Source organism: Theropithecus gelada, chromosome 9 (assembly GCF_003255815.1).
Source record: "Theropithecus gelada isolate Dixy chromosome 9, Tgel_1.0, whole genome shotgun sequence".
Taxonomy (NCBI): Eukaryota; Metazoa; Chordata; class Mammalia; order Primates; family Cercopithecidae; genus Theropithecus; species Theropithecus gelada.
In genome coordinates this window covers 42,237,217-42,258,695 of record NC_037677.1, presented here as the reverse complement: position 1 = coordinate 42,258,695, position 21,479 = coordinate 42,237,217, and the positions used below count along the sequence as shown (strand labels likewise).

Genomic DNA, 21,479 nt, shown 5'->3' with positions numbered 1-21,479 from the left:
TTGTTGTTGTTGTTGTTGTTGTGTAGCTGTGCCCTGTCCCCAGAGGTGGAGTCTCAGTTGAAAATGCAGAAATCACCGGTCTTCTGTGTCGCTCGCGCTGGGAGTTGGAGACTGGAGCTGTTCCTATTCGGCCATCTTGCTCCGCCCCCTATTATTTATTTATTTATTTTTATTTTTTTGAGACGCAGTCTCACTCTGTCGCCCAGGCTGGAGTGCAGTGGCGCGATCTTGGTTCATTGAAAGCTCTGCCTCCCTGGTTCATGCCATTCTTCTGCCTTAGCCTCCTGAGTAGCTGGGACTTACTTCTCCCATTTTTTAAAAATTAAGGGTACCACACACAAACACACATACACATGCACATAGGCACAAACGTGCACACCACAAACACACATACACACACACACACACACACACACACACACACAGAGTAAGCTAATCAGAATAAGTGATTTCCTTAGGATGCTTCAAATGACTACGTTCCCATAAGGTAACCAATGTTAAAACATAGTTGGCATGTCAAAAAGTGAAGCTTTCCTTGCAGTGAAGGGTAGAATTTGAATCAATTTTTGAACAGAAAAAATATTAGAGTTTAAAAATTCACCTTATTGAATCTTTAAGTCATACAGACATTCCCAATACAAAACATTACAGTATCAGGACATAAAAGTAGAAACACCTGAAATTAAAGCTACCTTTTACAAAAACTAATTAAAATTTGTGTTCTTATAAGTAATCAGTTTTTCAAATGTGGATGCCATTATTGACATTATTACCTCAAATATTTCCATAATATTTGAAAAATAAACATTGGGGAGACGAGACTATTAATATATCAACTATTGAAATATTCTTTTTAATATACTTGAACTGTAAAATTTACCTGCTCTTAATGTTTGTTTATTCTTCCATTCTAAGCCTTTATTTGGGACAGAGTTTTGCATTTCAATGGCAGGCTAAATGGGTTTGGAAGAAAAATTATTAATAACGAATGTATACTTCACAAAATATGCGGTTAATAAATGATTCAAGATAAAATGATAAAACTCAATACCTCAAAGTCAGAAGGCTTTTCAGGAGACTCTAAAAAAGCAAAAGAGATTTATTATCAGTCATAGGTAAATATGACAAAACCAACCACAAATGAATCCAGTGGTATTATCTAACTAAGTCCTTGTGCTCAGCTTTGAGAATGATTCCTTTAGGTTTAGGGCTTTTTCTTTTGATTTGTTTCTTTAGGACACTCACATGACAGAAATACACTGAAGAAACTAGGAATCTAGGCTTCAACAAACATGTACTTAATATTTCAAAAGTGAGAATGTGCTGTGCATGCAAAATGTGTTGATATTAATATGCATATGCTGAGGGATGAAAAGAGAAATGACCTTTGATCAGAGGAGCAAATCATGACCCTGAAAAAATAAATGTCAAAGCTGAATATAGAATCCTACATCATATATTTAATGAAATACATTGGAATAATTTATATCATTACATTCATCATGTTCTTTAATTTGTCGTACAATTGAGACGGTACAGCATTATGATGAGAGTTCAGCAGAATGCAGAACTGACATCTCATCACTGAACGTGTAACAAATTGATCAGCTTGGATATTTACTTAGGGGATAATACTAAATAAAATATTGTTTTCCATATCCATGCAGTGTAATCATATGCCTCTAGTTTATCCTCAGAAATTTTCTTGCTTCTGTATCCTCTAGCTTATCCTCAGAAATATTCTTGATTCACTAATGCAAAAAATATATACAAAACTCATTAAAAATATTGCTTTCAATGTTGATGTTTACTTGAAAATTTATGATAACATAGTTATTACATATAAATAACATTTCATATGTTTAAATCAGGAAAATATTTACTTAAAAAACAATTTTAGAATTCAAGTAATAAATTCAGTAATTTGTTTTCTAAAAATTAGTCTGCTTTGTTTATTATGGTAAGTGTCTAATGGATTTTTATAGAATAACAATTTTACCAAAACAATTTGCTTCATTAAAAATAAAGCCAATGCTCTTAGATTCAAATATCTTTCATTTGAATAGCTAATATCAACAAAATATAAACATTTTATGCCTGATAGTATTAGAGAAAGCTAATGAGTCACCATGGTTTACTCCAATTCTAGTAATCCTCCCGCTTCCGGTAGTCTCTGGAGTACCACACTCTAATCTGCTGGAGTGCAAATATTGTAAATGCATCTGAAGTGAATTCACTCAAATTTCCTTTTCAGAAACTCCAAAGTTGCCTGGCTATCTTCTTTCTTGCCCCATTTCATGCCTCACAATCCCTCTTTCTTAGCCAAAATTTCTTAGTCCACATCTGTGGTCTTGATTATTCCCATTCCACATCTTTTAAAATCAATTTTCCCAACACTTTCTTTCTCTTTGATTAGGGTAGTATCTGACATCTGAAATTACTATTTCTTTACCTCTTTTTTCCCCTATGGCCAGAAACATACTCAGAAATAAAAGCAATATAACGCTTTCCTTTGACCCTGTTATGTCTTGACCTTCTATCCAACTGCCCTTCTTCCAGATTTTTCCAAAGGAAAGGCTGTTCCCTTGCTACTTAAGAGTGAGGTCCAAGGACCACCAGCAACAGCATCACTTGAGAACTTATTAAAAATGCCAGAATCCAAAGTCTGCTGAATCACCGCGTGCATTGTTAATAAGGTATTCAGCTGATTTTCCAAAGTGTGAAAACTTCTGATCTATACTGAGTATATATGACAAATTATATACACTCATGGCTGTGCAAATATACTTATATTCACATATTGCTGATAAAACACAACTCTCCATGGTCAGGTGCTTCCATCCCTAATGCCTTCCCTCCAGTAAGAAAGACAAGAGTGACAACATGTTTGCTGTAATTCTCTGGCAGATTTTGGTAATGGAAGGTCACTTTATATTCTTCCCAGCTTTCTAACCATGCTCTATCTTTCTTTCAAGAATTATTTTATTTTACCATTCTCCATTATGTAAACCTGCTTCTTGTTCCCTCATGTACTCCCTGTACTCTCTGTCTTCCTCAGTCTTCATTCCCTCTTTTACTCCTTTCCTCGGGTCTTAGAGTATACTGAATTTAAACTAATGATTCAGCTATTTTGTTGATACTCTCAGTATAATCTGTTGCCAACACCTGAGATGACGTATAACTTTCACTCCTTTTGTTCTTCCATGCTACGCATTTAAAAAATAATTTTCTTTGATTGTCAGAGCATACCAGTCCTCATGCTTTGAGACAAACATTTGGTCAAAAGATGTTTTAAATAAAAAATGGTTCTTACCTTCTATTTTGCCATTTATTGTCTTTATTTCTTTTTGATATGTAGCCTCAGGTAAACACACATAATTCTGTGTATCATTCAAAGAGATAATCTGTTAAAGATAATATTAATAAATAATTTCGTTTTTTACCATTTTTTTATTTTATTTTTCTGAGACGAAGCCTCGCAGGGTTGCCCAGTGGCATGATCTCGGCTCACTGCAAACTCCGGTTCCCAAGACCAAGTGATTCTCCTGCCTCAGCGTCCCGAGTAGCTGGGACTACAGGCATGAGCCATCACACCTGGCTAAATTTTTGTATTTGTAATAGAGACAGGGTTTCACCATGTTGGTTAGGCTGGTCTCAGAGTCCTGACTTCAAGTGATCCGCCTACCTTGCCCTCTCAAAATACTGGGATTACAGGCAAGAGACATCATGGCCTGCCTCAATAAACAATTTCAATTTAAAAATAATAATGACAAGCATCATATTTTTTATTAAAAATCTTTTTTAAAACACATTTTTTAACTTTAAAAGCAATTAGATTTAAGGCTGTTCACATACTGAAAACCAAAACATTTCAAGAGAAAACCTCAAATATTCTCTGTAGATCACGCTTATCTTTTATTTTCATGTGGCTATTGACTAGGTTACTGAGCAAGGAAAATAAATCATATTCACAAAAAAATTCATTCATGTGCATATTTTAAAAGGAATTTACTTCAGAGTATCTGCCTTACACTGTAATCCTCACCAAAAATGATAGAACATTTCAAACAAAATACAACACGATTAAACATGTGACATATGCATAATTACAGATTTTTTGGTTAAAAAATATGCATGGCATGAAGAGAATTTTCAGAGTGTGTTATGTGAAGTAGGAATAGAACTCTGTAAAAGCTGTTTCATTTAAGAAAACAAGGGCTTAAAATAATAAGAATAAATTTTAAACTTTTTTGCTGATAAAGAACTGCTTGAATAAAAGGAAAGATTCATAAGGAAAACTAATATTTATGTTATTTTTAAATGAAAGCAAACAATCATTAGATAAAGCATGCAATTCATTCTTAAGACATAACTTCAGAAAAGTAGAGCAAGCCTTCATCAAAAGAGGAAAATAAAACATGTATTCGTGAAACATGTAACATGTGCCAGGCACGTATTTGCAGACTTTTCTTCACCTTAGAATAATGAGGATGATGATGATGTTGGTGGTTACCCCACTTTCTGCTTCCTACTCATTCTAGGTTGTTGAGAACAAAATGATGAACAAATACGGTCCACCGTTCTCTCTGTTCAGAATGTCTTCCTCCTAGACTTTCATATGGTATACTCCTCATCTTTGAGATGGCAGATTAAATGGCAGTCGCAGAAAGATCTACCCTGACCATAGAATTCCACTGCCACTCCCATACCCGTGCTAATTATAAAGTTCTTCAATTTTCTCTAACCAAACATTCTCTGTTTTATTTTTAAAGAAAAAGTTACAGTGACTTATAAGTGTTTCTTATTTGTTATTCTCTTCCTACTACTACAGCATAATCCCACATCTTGGATATTCAGAGACTCACTGCCTAGCACAGAGTTGATACAAAGAAATTACTCCAGGTCAACACATTGAAAATCTCATCAGGGAAGTCTAACTTTCCAAACCGCTATATTTCTATGGAAAATCTGCAGTAGTAGCCTGCTGAAAGTTACCAACCCCTTACCCAAAATTAGAAATCCACATGCCTGTTCTTACTCCCCATTCTTGTGCTAACAGTACTGCTTACGATAAATGTCACTTTGATCATTTTGTCTTACATTTGTATACAGATTTTTCAGTTTACAAAATGTTTTCACATTTGTTACAACGTTATTTCATGACATGCACCTAAGAGGTAGACATGAGCACTGTTTTTATAAACAAAATTACTGGTATTTGATTAGGTTAATTGATTTTTCTCCAAGTTCCCATAGCTAGTAAGTGACAGAACCAAAATACAGACTTATCTTTGACATCCACTCACTGCTGTTACCATTGTGCAGCTGCTGCTTCCACCTAACTGGTGAAGCCTTTCCTATCTCTTCCACATCCACAGTTGTGGTCTTGGAATACATCATTATTATTTGATATCTATGTGGCTGCAAACATTACTGCCACAAAGGGACTCAAAGAGTTCTATTGTGAAAAGAATGTCTACTTATTAAAACACTACTCAAACAAATTGTTGTTATTATAGTTTTACAGGTGTCCTATTTATCATGTTTATCCAACTTCTGAAATGTTCCTTCAGATCTATACTGGATAATCAAAATATATCAATACTTTCAAGTCCCAGGCATTATCTTTTCAAGTTCCAAGTTGAGCAAGACTAAGACTGTAGTTTAAACTCTTTCTCCCTGAATCTAATTAGAGCTTTTGTACATCTAGATATACATACACAGAATCATATATTTGCCCACAAATGAATGCAGAGGAATTATTTAGTTTTTAGACAAACTTAACTTCAGAACTCAAAGAGATTCCTAGTGCCTTCTAAGCCTTATTTTCTTTTGCACTATTCTACACTGGCTTCAAAATCAATCCTGCAAATTAGCAGAATTGCACTATGCAGCTGTTATCTACTTGGCATATGATTATAAAGTATGTTCTGATAAATGTCAGAAAATAATTTCTTTTTTTCTTTGTTTGTTTTCTGAGACGGAGTCTCGCTCTGTCGCCCAGGCGGGAGTGCAGTGGTGTGATCTGGGCTCACTGCAAGCTCCAACTCCTGGGTTCACACCATTCTCCTGCCTCAGCCTCCTGAGTAGCTGGGACTACAGGTGCCCGCCACCATGCCAGGCTAATTTTTTTTTATGTTTAGTAGAGACGGGGTTTCACCGTGTTAGCCAGGATGGTCTCGATTTTCTGTCTTCGTGATCTGCCCGCCTTATGGACACAATCAGAGGTGACAGAATAAAGTCAAATCATCTGTTTATGTTTTAAGACTAGTTAAGTTTTAAGATAACAACAATAACAACAACACACAGTACCTCAGGAACTGAAGTTGATTTTGTATCTTCTTTTTGTCCTAATTCAGATATGGGCATCTTATCTACAAAATGTTGTTCACAGTATGAGAAAATGAGTTCACATATATGAGAACATTTATTACTGTAAATCATAATACTATATGCAAATCTATTTTCATTTATGAGTATTTCAAAAATAAAAGTAATAGCAAAAATAGAGTTTCAGAATTGAAGCAGGTTCAGAAAAAAGAATTGATAGTATGAAGAAAGATAGCAAAAAGTATTTTTTTAAGTAGACATTGTATTTCAGTTTATAAAATTGTTTTCTAAATAATAGCATTTAAGCATAGAAAAATTTTCAGAGATATTCACTAAATTACCACTTCTATTATTTTGGTATAAAAAATAAAATTGTCATTACTTGTTTGATCTTGTGGAGCTCGTTCAATAATGCCAACATCATGTTTTTGTTGTCCAGTTACTGTCTTTGTTGCTCCCTCCTATTACAAACAAAAAACAGAAAGCATCAACAACAACAATAAAAACTTCAGAAAAAATTGTGTTTATTAACTCAGTCACTCACACAATTTGTCATTAAGACAAACAACAACAACAACAAAAACACACATTGTATCTATCAAATCATAGGCGCTATTCTGGGAGAAGCAGAAAATATCCATGGAAGATAGATTCTGGCCTATATTCAAGAAATGGTAGAGATATGTGAAAACAAATAAGAACAGAAAAGTATATTTCACCAGTTTTACAATTTAAGTCATTAAAATACATAAGGGCAAAAAGGAGAGAAAAATCAGTTTTACCTGAAAAGCATAGAAAATGCTGCCATAATGGGGCCATATTTGGAAGGACAGACAAAGTGCAGAGTCAGAATACAAAGACTCTTGGTGCAATAGCATGTGCAAAATAATAAGGCATGAAACAACATGGCAACCGAGGGATGCCAAAGTTATGTGGTAAAACTGGAACACAGTCAGAGGAAATGAGTTGAAGAGATAAAATGGGGCCAAACCATACACGATATGTGTCACACTAGAATGTGAAATTACCCCTTCATGTAACAGGTATCCACTCAATATGCAGGTGAGTTACATCATTACAAATATATTTTTGAAAGGTGACTCTTCCAGTGGTGTAAAGATGAACATGGGGAGATGGGGCAAAAGTAGAAAGGAGTACTTCAAAATTATAGATAGAGAGTTAATTATGGAATAAGATATGGAAAATTATAAGAAGGTAGATAATGCAAAATTTGGTGTGTGACTGGATTGGTGACCTGGAGGAGGGTTGAAGTGCAGGATGTGGGGGACAGTTGAAGTGCCAGTTGAAGTGCTTGGGCATTTCATGGCTACTTCCTAGGTGTTATTTACTAGGATGGGGAAACTAGATGACAGAGTAGATTACAACAGATCAGAAAAAAGTCAGGAAAAAAATAAAAATGATGTTTTCAGTTTGAGACCTATAAGGTTTCAGGCATCCAAGGGGCTTGGAAGAAAGATCTGGATAAATACATTTGGAGTATGAGTAGATTATCTACATGAGGAAAATTACATGGTGATGAGAAAATAAATATTTGTAAGATAGACTAAATGGGTAGAATTAACACAGATCTATGCAGACTGCTGAAATTTTGAAAATGAAATCAAAAGGAGAGAGAAAAACATGGGTTTAAATCTCTCAGTTATATATTTTCAAATTTATTTCAAGAATATAATTTTATTTATATAGGTAAATATTTCTGAAATATTATTGCAATATGCATCTTTGAATTGAATGAAAACATTTAATTTTAAAACAAGATTCTACAAAACGACCTTTATAAAAACCTTGCAATTTTTAATTGTACAAGAGAAATACTTACCCATAGAATTATGAGGCATTTTTAAGTACTACTGTAAAGTGAGATAGAAATGTGAAACCCTGGTTTAAAATCACATGCTTTTCTTATGTTCCTGTAAACAATATAATACTCGGTCAAATTGCCTATTGACACCATATAAGATGGTAGTTTAAAATTGGAGGAAATATCTCATATAAAGAAAATTAAGCAATAATTATTCAAGTTGAAGATTTCATAGTTTTTACATATATCTATGATTGTCAAGCAGGATTCACTATTCACAGGAGAAGTGAAGAAAGAAACTAAAAAAAATTCAAGTCGACAGGATTCCTGAGTTTTAGAAACAAACAAATATATGTGCAAGGTGTAATAGTTATGAAGACTATAGTTAATAAGGCTTCCTGGAAAGAATATAAAATATCCCCATTGCAAGAGATATTTTTAAGAGTAAAAAGTATTCTTCCAATGATAAATTTGTTTACTATGCTAACAATCTTCCCTTACATATCATTTTATAATATGTACTTTAAAAAAATTCACAAATATTGATTACATTCAGTTGATGTGTGCATATAATACCATTACATACAGATATTATGAGCAAAAGATGTCAGAATATTTCTAGAGATTAATAATTTCTACATTTATTTCATTGAGAGTGTTGTAGCTTAAAAGTGATTTTTCTCTTTTAAGATATACAGATTAAGACCCTTGTTCACATGATCAGAAAATTTAATTTTAATAACAAGCTTAAATAAAATGCTTATTTATTTATACTCTATTATCAAAAATATTCAAAACAGCTATCAAGGTTATATCAAAGAGTAAGATAAATTAGTTAAATAATCTAAGAATACGTCAAATATTAAGTTAGAAATCTTAAAACCAGAAGCTAAAGAATCAAAAAGTAATAATTCACAATAAAGTTAACAAAGCCTAAAACAGATTTCACTTTGCATTCTGCATTATTGTAAGTATGACTAGATTAAATATAAAACATAAAGTTACTAAAAGAAGTAAAAATTAAATTTTTGTTCCTTGTTTATAATTTTTTTGTTGACACACTATAAATGTACTTGTTTTGTGGGTGTATGTTATCATTTAATATATTTGCATAATCAAATCAGAATAATTGAGATATTAATCACCTTAAGTATTTATTTTTCCTTTATGTTAGAAACATTCAAATTATTCCCTGCTAGGTATTTCGAAGTGTACAACAAATTGCTCTTACCTATACTCGTCCTTATATTTTCTGTCGGCTTTTTGTTAAAATCTGCTATAAGTCACTCAAGGACACCTGAGCTACATTTTATTAGCTGGCAATGTTTTCTTAATTTTTATTTGAAATAATTTATATCCTATCTTTTACTCTAGAGAGTTCCTGCTCTCATTTAATCCACAATTTTTGCTGTGTTTTTATAAGAATCTGTCTCATCCTGTCTCATGTAATCTCTATGTTTATCTTACCCTTCTTCAACCAATTAATTCCTATCATCGCCTTCATCTAATTTATTATTATACAAACATGGTGGTGTCCATTAGATTATTTTTTAACCAAAATAATCTAGGACAAAAATGTACTCTTCCACAGTTTGTAGTATTATAGAAATAATTAAAATTTTAAAATTACATGTTATATTTTGAAATATCTCTTCACAATTTACAGTTGTATTAATTAAATCTTGTGTGGAAAAATGTGAGAGTTTAGTTTTTAATAGTACCTTATTTAACTGGGTTTGCATTGAAATGGTATAGGTTGTTCCTATTCCGTGTGGCAAAATGCTAAGTATAAATAATTGTATAAATTCTGATTCTTCCACGAAACAGAGAAAAAAAGAATAAATCATGGGGGGGGGGTGTGATTGATTAATGAAAATCATACATAGCAACTAAATAGAAACTTGTAAATAAATATGCTAACAATTGAGACAGAGATGCCCTCAAAAGCAGACACTGAAGAAATGTATTCTGTGAGAAAAATGCCTGGGGTAAATCATTTTTTAAAAGGTGACGGAGGAGGGAGAAACAAACAAGAGACATGATCAGTCAATCAAGTATGAGCTTCAGTCATGAAAGAAAAGGAAAAACAGCTACTATACAAGACATGTGATGAAATACACAAAATACAGCCTTTTGTTAATAATATTGCTGATCGGTATTTACACTACAATTGGTTATTTTGTTAATACCTGTGTAAGAAAGATTTTAATTTTAATATTATGTAATAAGACAATTAGTTAAACATGATCTTCAGCCAATACTTAAAAGCGAGAACATTCTTACTACAGAGAGAGAAAAAACTTAAAAAGGAATATTTCATAAACTTTTCACCTGAAGAAAGTACTGGTAATCAGAATTTTAGAATAATGTACTCCTTGAAAAGATATGCTTAATAGAACATGAGTTTCGGCCGGGAGCGGTGGTTCACGCCTGTAATCCCAGGACTTTGGGAGGCCGAGGAGATTGGATCATGAGGTCAAGAGATCGAGACCATCACCCTGTCTCTACTAAAAATACAAAAATTAGCTGGGCATGGTGCCATGTGCCTGCTGTCCCAGCTACATGGGAGGCTGAGGGAGGAGAACTGCTTGAACGAAGAAGGCGAAGGTTGCAGTAAGTCGAGATCGCGCCACTGCACTCCAGCCTGCATGACAGAGCAAGGCTCCATCTCAAACAAACAAACAAACAAACAAAACCATAAGTTGGGACTAAAATATATTAAAACTTTTTAAATCTAAACTCCATTGGAGGATACTAGAAAACATAGTGTAAACTTCTTTCCTATTTACTACATATCTCTGATTTATTGTTCTTCTTATTTAAGACATATTTTCTCAAGATAATGCATGTGAATTTATGCATTCTAAATACTAAAATGTAAATTTAAGCCATATTTTAGAAATGCATTAGATCTAATTATAAGATATATTATGCATATTATCTTACTTATAATATTCCATTACATAAAAATTCATTTGTCCGCTTATTTATTCACATTGAAAACCTCTTAAAATGCTTTTTACAGGCAAGACTGTATTCTGGGTACACTAGGATGCACACAAGTGTTTTCTAACCTGCAGTATCTCATAGTGATGCAAGAGCTTCAAAATGATTATTTAAATACCTAAATACAAAATCTTCTGAAATTTAAAATTTTCAAATGGGATCAAAGATCTTTGAACAATATATTTAAAAACTGCAGTTTAAATACTCTGAAACTAAAATCTTACCATATGCTTATTAAGAGTCTCTGCTTCCAGAACTGGTCATTTACTTGGGGTAAAAACTGCATTCTTCATTTAGTTGAAGAATTTAAAGTATACTTTTAATGAAATAACTTAGAAAACACACTCGCATGCTTTAATAATACAGACTCTGAGAAAGAGAATTTACATTTCTAAATTTCTACCACTATTTTTTAAATTAGAGGTAGGGTCTCGCTATGTTGCCCACACTGGTCTCAAACTCTTGGGCTCGAGGAATCCTCCTGCATCAGCCTCCTTGGTAGCTGGAACCACAGGCATGCACCACTATGCCCAAATAAATTTTCACAATTTCTAATATTATTTTGGTCTTACTAAAGAACCAGGAAGAGAAACTGAGAAAAAGCTCTCTCCTAAAAACGACATAAAATCAAACTAATATCTGCCAAAAAAACCTATATGCTATGTGGCACAGCTTCAGAACTGAACTTTATCAGAGAGATTCTTTGATTACTATAGTAAGTAACTGGATCCATTAAAGATAAATTTAAGCATGAGGGGTTTTTTTAAAGTTACAATAGAATAATTTTAAAAGTCACAGTAAGTTTACTTATGCAAATAAACCTTTACCAGATTTTATACATTCTCTATTGTGGAAAAGATTTTTTCTAACATAACGTTCCTGTCACTGTGTATTTTCCAGTACATTCCGTTTTTTGGCCCTCACACCCTGAAAGTGTTTACCAATCATTTGTTATTTACTGAAGTAAAAAAAAAAAAAACAACTGTTTAAATCAACTACTCATATTTCTATAAAATGTTTTCATCTGACCAACTTTATATTACCAACATGAAATAATGATACACCACTGCTAAACATGAAAAGTAAATACTATACAGAACTAGATTCCAACTGAGAAAATCAACTAAACAAGAGACTATTTTACCTTGGTAGCAAGATTAAAGTCTTCCTCAACTTTTGGAGACTGTGAATTTTCAGTAGTCAGTTTGCCAAAAAGACTAGAGAAAAAAGATACAATAAAAATGAGCAAACTCATATATTTAAAAAGGAAATCTGCTAGTTCATATCTTGGTGCTCACTCCAAAAAATGAGAACAAAAAACAAAATCTGGGGAAAGATCAGTCCTCGATATATTAAATCATGTTTCTCGGTATAATTAAAATATGCCCTCTGTTTTTAAACAAGATTTTATTTACCTATTTTTGACTCTACCTCCCTAACCTATAACATTCAATGAACACTCACTCTTAGTTTTACAAAAAATAGTGACTGCCAATATAATTGGCATACCCTGAGTCTAATTCGTTCTCACGAACTGTCCTCTATGGTGAACTGAAAATGTAGTTAATGACTGACTTAACTTTTGATATCTAAACTGGAACAAACTTGATAACCTAAAATGAGGAAGAAAGATACAGTTACCTTGTCCCTTATCCATTGTCTATTTGAATCATTGTCTGATTCAAAGATTAATCTGTGTCACTGGAAAATGACATTCTTTGTTTTTAAGCATAAAAACCACTTTAAAAGGCCCGACAGAGCCTTTTAAAAAAAGGCTCAAAAAAAAAAAAAAAAAAGGAAAAAGAAAAAAAAGGCCCTGTTGCTTCCCTTCACCCTAAAACACTACAGAGAGTCCCCTGAAATATTTGAAATGCTGAAAAGCTGAACCTACAAATGTCAAATTACAAATGTATATTTGTTATTGGGAATATTTTTCTCACAAAAATTGAAACATTAAAAATAATAAAATCGAACTACTTATTTTATACTTGTCCTTCCTTGTTCAGGTCTACATAAACTAGCAAAACCTTAAAAATCTTCGTAGGTACTTATACCTAAGGAGAGAGTCTGCTAGAAAAACTGAGTCCTGATAGTTGGATTTCTCTAAGTACTATATGTACACAGAGAGAAAGATCTGGAAGTGGAAGTCACTATATATAGTGAAAATTTCTCCCACTTCCAGATCTTTCTTCTGCAGGACTTCATGGCAGTCTCCAACCTTTAAACATTCTGCTCATCAAGGCACAGATTACTGAAAAGATAAACCCAATGACCAACCAAGAAGCTCTGTATTTACCTGTTCCTGAAAAACAACTAAATGGAGTCTCAGTCAGTCATTCACCTCCAGCATAAGCATGTTGCCAAAAACCCAGCTGAAGCTCCATGACTTATTTGACAGTCAATCTTACCCCTGCTTTACATGTACATGGGTAGGACATCAGAGGCCTGGAAAAAGAGGCAAAGGGGAGGGGACACCTGCCTTGAGCCACAGATCTATGTAATTCAGCAACCTTCAATCCCCTAGCACTCGAGGGGCTTTAAGCCACTCCTGTGAAATTTGGGGTGAAAGAACAGAATAGGACATTTCTATCTGATTGTGGAGACTTTTCCCAGTGGCTTTTTTTTTTTTTTTTTTTTTTTTAATCTTTCAGTAAAAAGCTTGAAGTTTGTCCATTCCTCCAATTAAACAAGCAAAAAAGCAGCAACCTATTCAGGACTTCTTTTGAACCCTATTTTAGTATGCCTTTCTACATAACTCCCTATGTCATCTGTGTTTTTGTTCCTCTAATTTGTCTTCACCAAACTTGTCATAAGATCCAATATTCCGATCTCTTTGGTAAAACCCTTACTCCTACCAACCCTGGGATTGTTTCGCTTCAAATTTGGCCTTTCCCTGGTAACTCCATTCTTATCTACTTCTACAGGGTTCTCCAGCTAATTCCATTCTTATCATTTTCCATTTGTTTAATTAGATCCATTCCCTTTCCTGTGTATTATTCAAACACTTACTTACATGATGATATAAAAACAAGAGTAATGGGCTTTGAAATGAGTTTAAATATTACTTCTGATACCTCGTATATTTAAATAAGTCACTTTGAGTTTCAGATTCTCCATCTGACAAACATTTTTCCAGGATATTAAATACAGGTTTACATTGAAAGTATTTTGATTAGTCTCCAAGAGTCTTTAAAATCCTAAAATTCCATGTGCTTTAATTTTAGCTATAGAAAAATGGGACTGGCAGAAAGGAAAAAAATTACAGAAGAAAAGAACACCAAGGAATTCAGAGAAGAAAGTAAACAGGAAAAGATTATAAATAAGTCATGGAAGAAGAGAAAAGACTCTAGAAAAAAAATGAAGAGTGCATGCAACTAGGCAGGGTACTGCTTTGAAGAAAAACTAAACTAAGAAGTCAGTAAATAGAGAATTCTAAAAGATATAGCCTCTACATATTATTAACATAATATATCTATATATAGATATTCTCCACTAAAAGTAAAATAATTCATCTATAGGATTTACCTGGTCTTCCTTATGAAATAAAAACCTATGCCTTGTGGTCACAGCTAAGTAAGATCTGCTCTAAAAACTTTGATGATAAAAACAAGGAACTGATTACCACTTTAACTGTTAAACATGTTATAACAAAGTCTTGGATTAACCAGTGTTCTAATGGAAATCTCTAAAAAGAGTTAACATATGACAAAATGTAACCTTTTGAATTGATCCCATCTAGACCTGTGCCTTGATCCTAGTGATGCACAGGTATCCATCAATCTATGCTGAGGGCGAAGAGAAGGGATTTGGGAGCAAGGAAAGCAGATGGCAAACTCAAGGGTCAGCTACCTTTTAGCTATGAAATCGTAGGTCAATTAATCAACCTCTCTGAACCACATTTGCCTGATTAATACAAAGTAGGTGATAGTAGCACAGATGCTTTGCAAAGCTGTGTGATGACTATGTGAGATGGTAAATATTAAGCACATAATATGTTGTCTAACCCACAGTAGAATACTCAATAGATAGTGGTTTCTTTTCTCCATATTCTCTGAGTTAACATATGTATTTTAAAAAACCGCAAAGTCTTACCTGGATATAGGCTCTACAGAACTCACATCCACTATTGAAGAAAAAAAAAGTAAAATATATTAAATCAACAAATATAAATAAAAATACAGAATGTTAAAAACATAAGAGGGCATGATGGCACATGCCTGTAATCCCAGCTACTTGGGAAGGTGAGGCAGGAAGATCATCTGAGGAGCCCAGGAGTCTGAAAGCAGCCTGGGAGACATCGCGAGACTTCAACTTAATTTAAAAGAATAATGCACACTTTCGTGTATGATTCAGGTCTTGGTTTAAAAAGCATAATACTCTGACGCTTTGTTACAAAGACTCAGATGATTTGTTATAAAGCATTCCTTTGGGACCATACATTGAGACTATAGTAAAATTATTATTAAGTATACTATTGGTAGGAAATTAATGCATTAAAAATGTTTATTTCCCTTCCTTTATAGTTCTCAAATGCAAGGAAAAATAGAATTTATCACAATTTGATCTCTGCAAGTGAACTGCAGTGTACAATAGTTGTAATCCAAACAGGACCCTATAAGACTGACAGAAAACTGTATTATTAGCAGAATTAGTATAAGTGGACAGTGTCAACCTCAGAAAGTATAATTCCTAGACAAATGAACTAGAAGCAGTTTGAACAGAGTATACAGTAGTCTCTCTTATTTGCTCTAAGTGTAGAAAGAAACACACACAACATGATTTCCCTCTGCTCTCACACCACAATTATTAAAACAGAAGACATCTGTGACCAAACGTGTGAAGGATTTTCTCCACCGACAAATAAGCCATTAATTCTGTAGCAAAAGACAGCTGGTTGTCCTCTATTTAATTCCAACACTGTCTATCTAGAAATAGTCTCAGATCTCACAGACTGAGGGCTCAGTCTCATGAGTCTGCCCTCACACACCAGTTGCAAATCTGGGTCTCTTTGATTTCTGTGATTTCAGTTACTCATGGTCAACCATGGTCCAAAAATATTAAATGGGGAATTCCAGAAATATACAAGTCATAAGTCCTAAATAACATGTCATTCTAAGGAGTATGATGAAATATTAAGACATCCTGTTCCATCTCACCAGGTCATGAATCATTCCTTGTATATGCTATCTGCCCATTAGTCATCAAAATGATCTGTTCCTGAATCCCAACCATCAACATTATCACGGCTCAATGATCCACTGTCACATGAAGCAGATGATCCACCTATTTCTATGTAGTCAGATAGCCAGAAATTAATAGTAGCCTAACACCACATGACAACTCCTTCACCTGACTTCATCTCATCACATGGGCATTATAACATCTCACAGTCATCACATCAAAAAGAAGGGTGAGTACAATACAAGACACTTTGAGAGACCATATTCACCTAACTTTGATTACAATATATTGTTATTATTTTATTTTATTATGACTTATTGTTAATCTCTCACCGTGCCTAATTTATGAATTAAACTTTATCATAAATATGCACATATAGAAAAAAAAGCGCGGATGTATAGGGTTCCATACTATCCACAGTTTCAGACATTCAATGGGTGTCTTAGAAAATACCCGCCATGGATATTGAGTAATCCATGGATATTGAGTAATCCATGGACACAGAAGATCATCTTACTGTACTTGTGTGTGTGTGTGTGTGTGTGAGAGAGAGAGAGAGAGAGAGAAAGAGAGAGAGAGAGAGAGAGAATGAGATCTCCACTCTCCACAAGAAGCAGATAAAAAAGAGAACACTTTTCCTCACACATGACCCTTAGGTTTTGACAATTCTGGAAAAACGCTGGCACACATGCTCCCCAGTCTAGACAGTTTCCCAGACCCTGTGTATGTATGCTGCTTTAGTTGCAAAAACTTAGGTAGGATCTTGGGAGATCTCTTCTTGGACACCAGAAATATTAACAACATTAACAGTACACCTAACAACTCTAAAATAATTATTTCGAACAGACTGCCACTGCAGAACTTGTAAGTTAAATCCAATTGACTTTTCAGTTATAATCTTATTGCTTGAAATTCTCACACTTAAAAGAAATTAGCAACATCATTTTCTCTGACTCCTCTCCTACTTTTCATTAGCCACTGCTCAGTCTCCATTACCAAGTCCTGTGACTCTGTGAAATGTTGATACTCCCAGGATTTTGTCAATGGCTTTCTTCTTATTCTACATCTTCTGCATCATGGATAAGCTCATTGAGATCTGTGGCTTTGCCTCATAATTATAATGAAATTATTCCAAGCCTACATCTTCAACCAGAGTTCTATCTCCAGCTAGAAATACTTGTAATCAAATTACCTACTGAAAATATCCCACAGGAGGGTTTCATTGAACTCTATATGTAAAGAAAACTGTTTCCATGACTCTTTGCACTTTTCTGTTGACCTGACAATTTCCTACTCCTTTCCCATGAGCATTCCCCATGTGGAAACTTTTGAATGACCTGAGATTTTTCCTCTCCCCTAGCTTTTTAAACTCAATAATCACTAAATCATATTAACTGTACCTCTTTTCTGCATTTGCTCTATCTTTTCATTGCCACTGGAAATACAAACTTATTTATTTCATATTTATATTCCCTAGTTAGACACGGCCCCTTAACTGATGGCTTTCACAGGGAAAAAGACACTCTACCTGTAGGGGATCAGACAAAGTGGTTAGAAAAATTATAAAGATAGTTTTAGGAAATAGACAAAAACCTTCTGGGAAAGCCAGTGGCCAGTAAATGATTTGGCTGAAAGTAGCCTAATCCTCTTTACTTTTAGTTGGTAGCAATGGAGGAAATATCTAGGGAATGTGGAGGAGTTTATCTAAATACCTTGTTTACTCATGTGGTCCTAAGACAAAACTTTGATCATCCGAGGGTACATGATTGTTTTGTACTGGGGGTTGGCAATGTTAATTACCTTCTAGTGATGTTTACTCAAGATGTTTGTCATTTATTCTGTACCAAATAAATTCAAACTTTGCAGGCTTATCGAGGCCAACAATGCACACTCAGGCAGCAGAGCCCCTTAGCCGCACTGACAGGCAAAACATCTGTTTCAGTGTACATGTCTCATCCATCCCTAGTTCAGGGTCCCTGGGATGGACCCAGCAGGTGGTGCCCCACAAGATGAACGCTGCAAAAGAATTGTGACGGACCCCTCATAAATGAAGGTGAAAAGGACTGCACAGTCAGTGAGTAAGTCAGTCAATGGTACCCGCTCAGGATTTCCAAGTTCGGGGGAAATAGTTCAGGCTAGGGTTTCATCATGGAACAACAGTTATCAACACAACAGAAACAGTATATAAAAGTGTTGAAAAAGTTGCTTAAAGCTAGTGGAGCCTTGGTATCACAGGCTCAATTAAGGGACATAATGCAAACAGCTGTATTCCACAACCCATGGTTATGAAATTCCAAATTCAGCTTACCAAACGGATTTCAGATGAAGTTTTATTGGAGTAAAATCATGCCTATTTCTTCACACGTTATCTATGACTACTTTAATGCTACAATGGCAGAGTTGAAAAGCTGTGATAGAGACCACATCACCTAACATATTTCCTGTTTGGCGCTTTACAAGAAAAGTTTGCCAATTGCTGGTTTATACCATGACCAGAATGCTCTGACACTTAAATCTAATCTTGGGACTCCCCTGCTCAAACAATTCTAATCAATCCCTGCAGAAAATATTGCTGGCTTCCAATGCATAGAAATTGTTTTTTCTTTCTTATGGCAGAAACACAAGTTTATTTATATATTTATTATTCCATTACTCCCATCTCATCTACAAAATGAGAAATCATTATTCTAAGCTAATCACAGTAATAACATTTGCTTTTCTAGTGACTGGTTTACAAATGAGTGTTTGTACTTGGAGGAAGATGTAGGAGAATCACTTGAGTCCAGGAGGCAGAGGTGGTAGTGAGGTAAGATCACACCATTGCACTCCAGTCTGGATGAAAAAGTAAAACTCCATCCCCAAAACATAAATATTTAAAATGCATTCCTGTATTTTAAATATTTTCATTTTAATTTCTAACATTAGTTGAAGCAGTAAATACTCCGACTTCAATAAAAGCTCTCTGATATAAGCTGTCATTTGATGTTGACTTTTAGTGGCTATGAAAGACAGCCTAATTAAATGTGCTTTAGAGTTAAAATCACAAAATATGGAGCCTTAAATCAAAGCAGAGCTAACTGTATTGAGTAGATCTAAAATATAAGAAAAGTAAAAAGAAAGGAAGTTCCAATAAAATATGTACAAGGGACAACTATTCATTGAAAATCTAAGACATGAAAACAAATTCTACACATAGTCTATAACCACACACATATGTTGTGAATTTCTGTTTTTTTATTTGTTTGTTTGGTTTTTTATTTGTTTGTTTTTTTGGTTTGTTCGTTGCTTTTTGACATGCAGTCTCACTCTGTTAGCAAGGCTGGAGTGGCACGATCTCCGCTCACTGCAAATTCTGCCTCCTAGGTTCAAGTGATTTTCCTGCCTAAGCCTCCAGAGTAGCTGAGATTACAGGCACCCACCACCACAACCCGCAATTTTTTGTTATTTTTAGTAGAGATGAGGTTTCCCTATGTTGACCAGGTTGGTCTGGGACTCCTGACCTTCAGTTATCTGCCCGCCGTGGTCTCCCAAAATCCTAGGATTACAGGCATGTGCTACTGTGCACAGCCTGGTGTAAAATGGTTTAAACATGCGTGGAAATGACAACAAAAACTAATTTAGGCTGTTTTCTACCTCTAGGCAATTTACAAGAGCATAAAGACACCAAGGCCAAATGCTTTAGAGTCACTCTTCTAAAACACTGTGTCTAGCAAAGAGCCATCAAGTCATGATTTTTTAAAATTATAAGTCACACACACACACACTCAGTCACCGAATCAGAAAAAAAGAAACTGATTTTCTTTTGATTCTCAGAGTGACAACACTCACAACTCTCGTGTCAGCAAGTGAAACTTTCCCTAAGTAAAGATCAGAATTCCAATCAGCATTTGAACCATTGCAAATATTTCAGTCTCAAAATTCACCTGCCTGAAAACCAAGCACGTACAGAAATTGCAAATTGGAAACTTATATACTATCAGGACATTAAAGTAGAACCACATGAGGTAAAGCACAATTATTTTTAAAATCTCTAAATCTTATACTTGTAAATGATATTTTCTCAAACATAAATACTAACATGGGCATTATTTGTACCAACTTTTCCCAACAAATTTTGAAAAGAAAACAACATTGGGAATAAAAACGCTCTCAACATTTCAAATATTTTAATATTCTTCTTTCCAGAGTAAAATTAAAATTACAAAATTTACCTGCTTTGAATGTTTCTCTGTCCTTCAATTCTAAGCCTTTATGTGGAATAGAAACTTTCATTCCACAGGTTGGCTAAATGGGTTTGGAAATAAAATAATATATAATGTATACTTCATAAAATATGTAATAGGAAAGTTGTTACCTGCAGAAGACCATCTTTATCAGAAGACTCTAAAAGAAAAGGGACATATACAATTGATAATATGCAAGCCTGACAAAGCCTACCAAACATTCACACAGTGTGAATATGAAGATGAATCCTCATGCTTGGATGGAAAAGGGATTACACTAGGTTGTGGGGTCTTTTGGGTTATTGTCTTTGTTAACAGGCCAACGTGACAGAAATATCCCTAAGAAAATTTAACAAATAAATTTCATCAAACACGCTGTGAAGATTTCCACAGTGAAAAGATATTTAAAGTGACAATAACTTAAGCAGAAAAATCCTAATACCAGTAGGAGTAAGCTGCCGTATAAGGAAAGAAGTTGTATTCAGTAAGATGACCAAGTCATGACACCCCGCCCCCACACACAAAACAATGTCCAAGCTAACGGCAAAATGCAGTGGCATATGGTTAAGAAAACACATGAGAATCACTTAGGTCAAAATACTACAAGTAGCTATTATGTTCTTCAATTTGTCCTGCAATTTAGGAATTGCAAATTTGCAATGAGGGTTCAAAGGTACATTTCACTTATCATTGCATGTTCTAAATTTATCAGCATAAATATTCACTTATAGAATAAAAGTTAATAAATAAGTTCATTTTGTACCTCTGTGAAATACGATTATTTTTCCATTTATGGGGTTCTCTAGTTTAGTCCTCTTAAAATTTCTGATCCATTTATACAAAAAGGTCAACACGTACCTATCAACAAACTAATCCAGGCCCAGTGCAGTGGCTCATGCCTGTAATTCCAGCACTTT

At 34.2% G+C, this 21,479-nt stretch overlaps 1 protein-coding gene across 1 annotated transcript in view; it reads right to left on the bottom strand.

Annotated features, from left to right (window-relative positions):
* The window catches only part of LOC112631021 (ankyrin repeat domain-containing protein 30A-like), a 206,045-nt gene that overhangs the window by 135,912 nt on the left and 48,654 nt on the right, over positions 1–21,479 (bottom strand). The window contains 9 exon segments of the mRNA XM_025395528.1: positions 881–953; positions 1,052–1,080; positions 3,314–3,404; positions 6,313–6,374; positions 6,713–6,791; positions 12,303–12,375; positions 15,251–15,281; positions 20,551–20,623; positions 20,694–20,722. Coding sequence (XP_025251313.1) covers positions 881–953; positions 1,052–1,080; positions 3,314–3,404; positions 6,313–6,374; positions 6,713–6,791; positions 12,303–12,375; positions 15,251–15,281; positions 20,551–20,623; positions 20,694–20,722 — 540 coding nt within the window.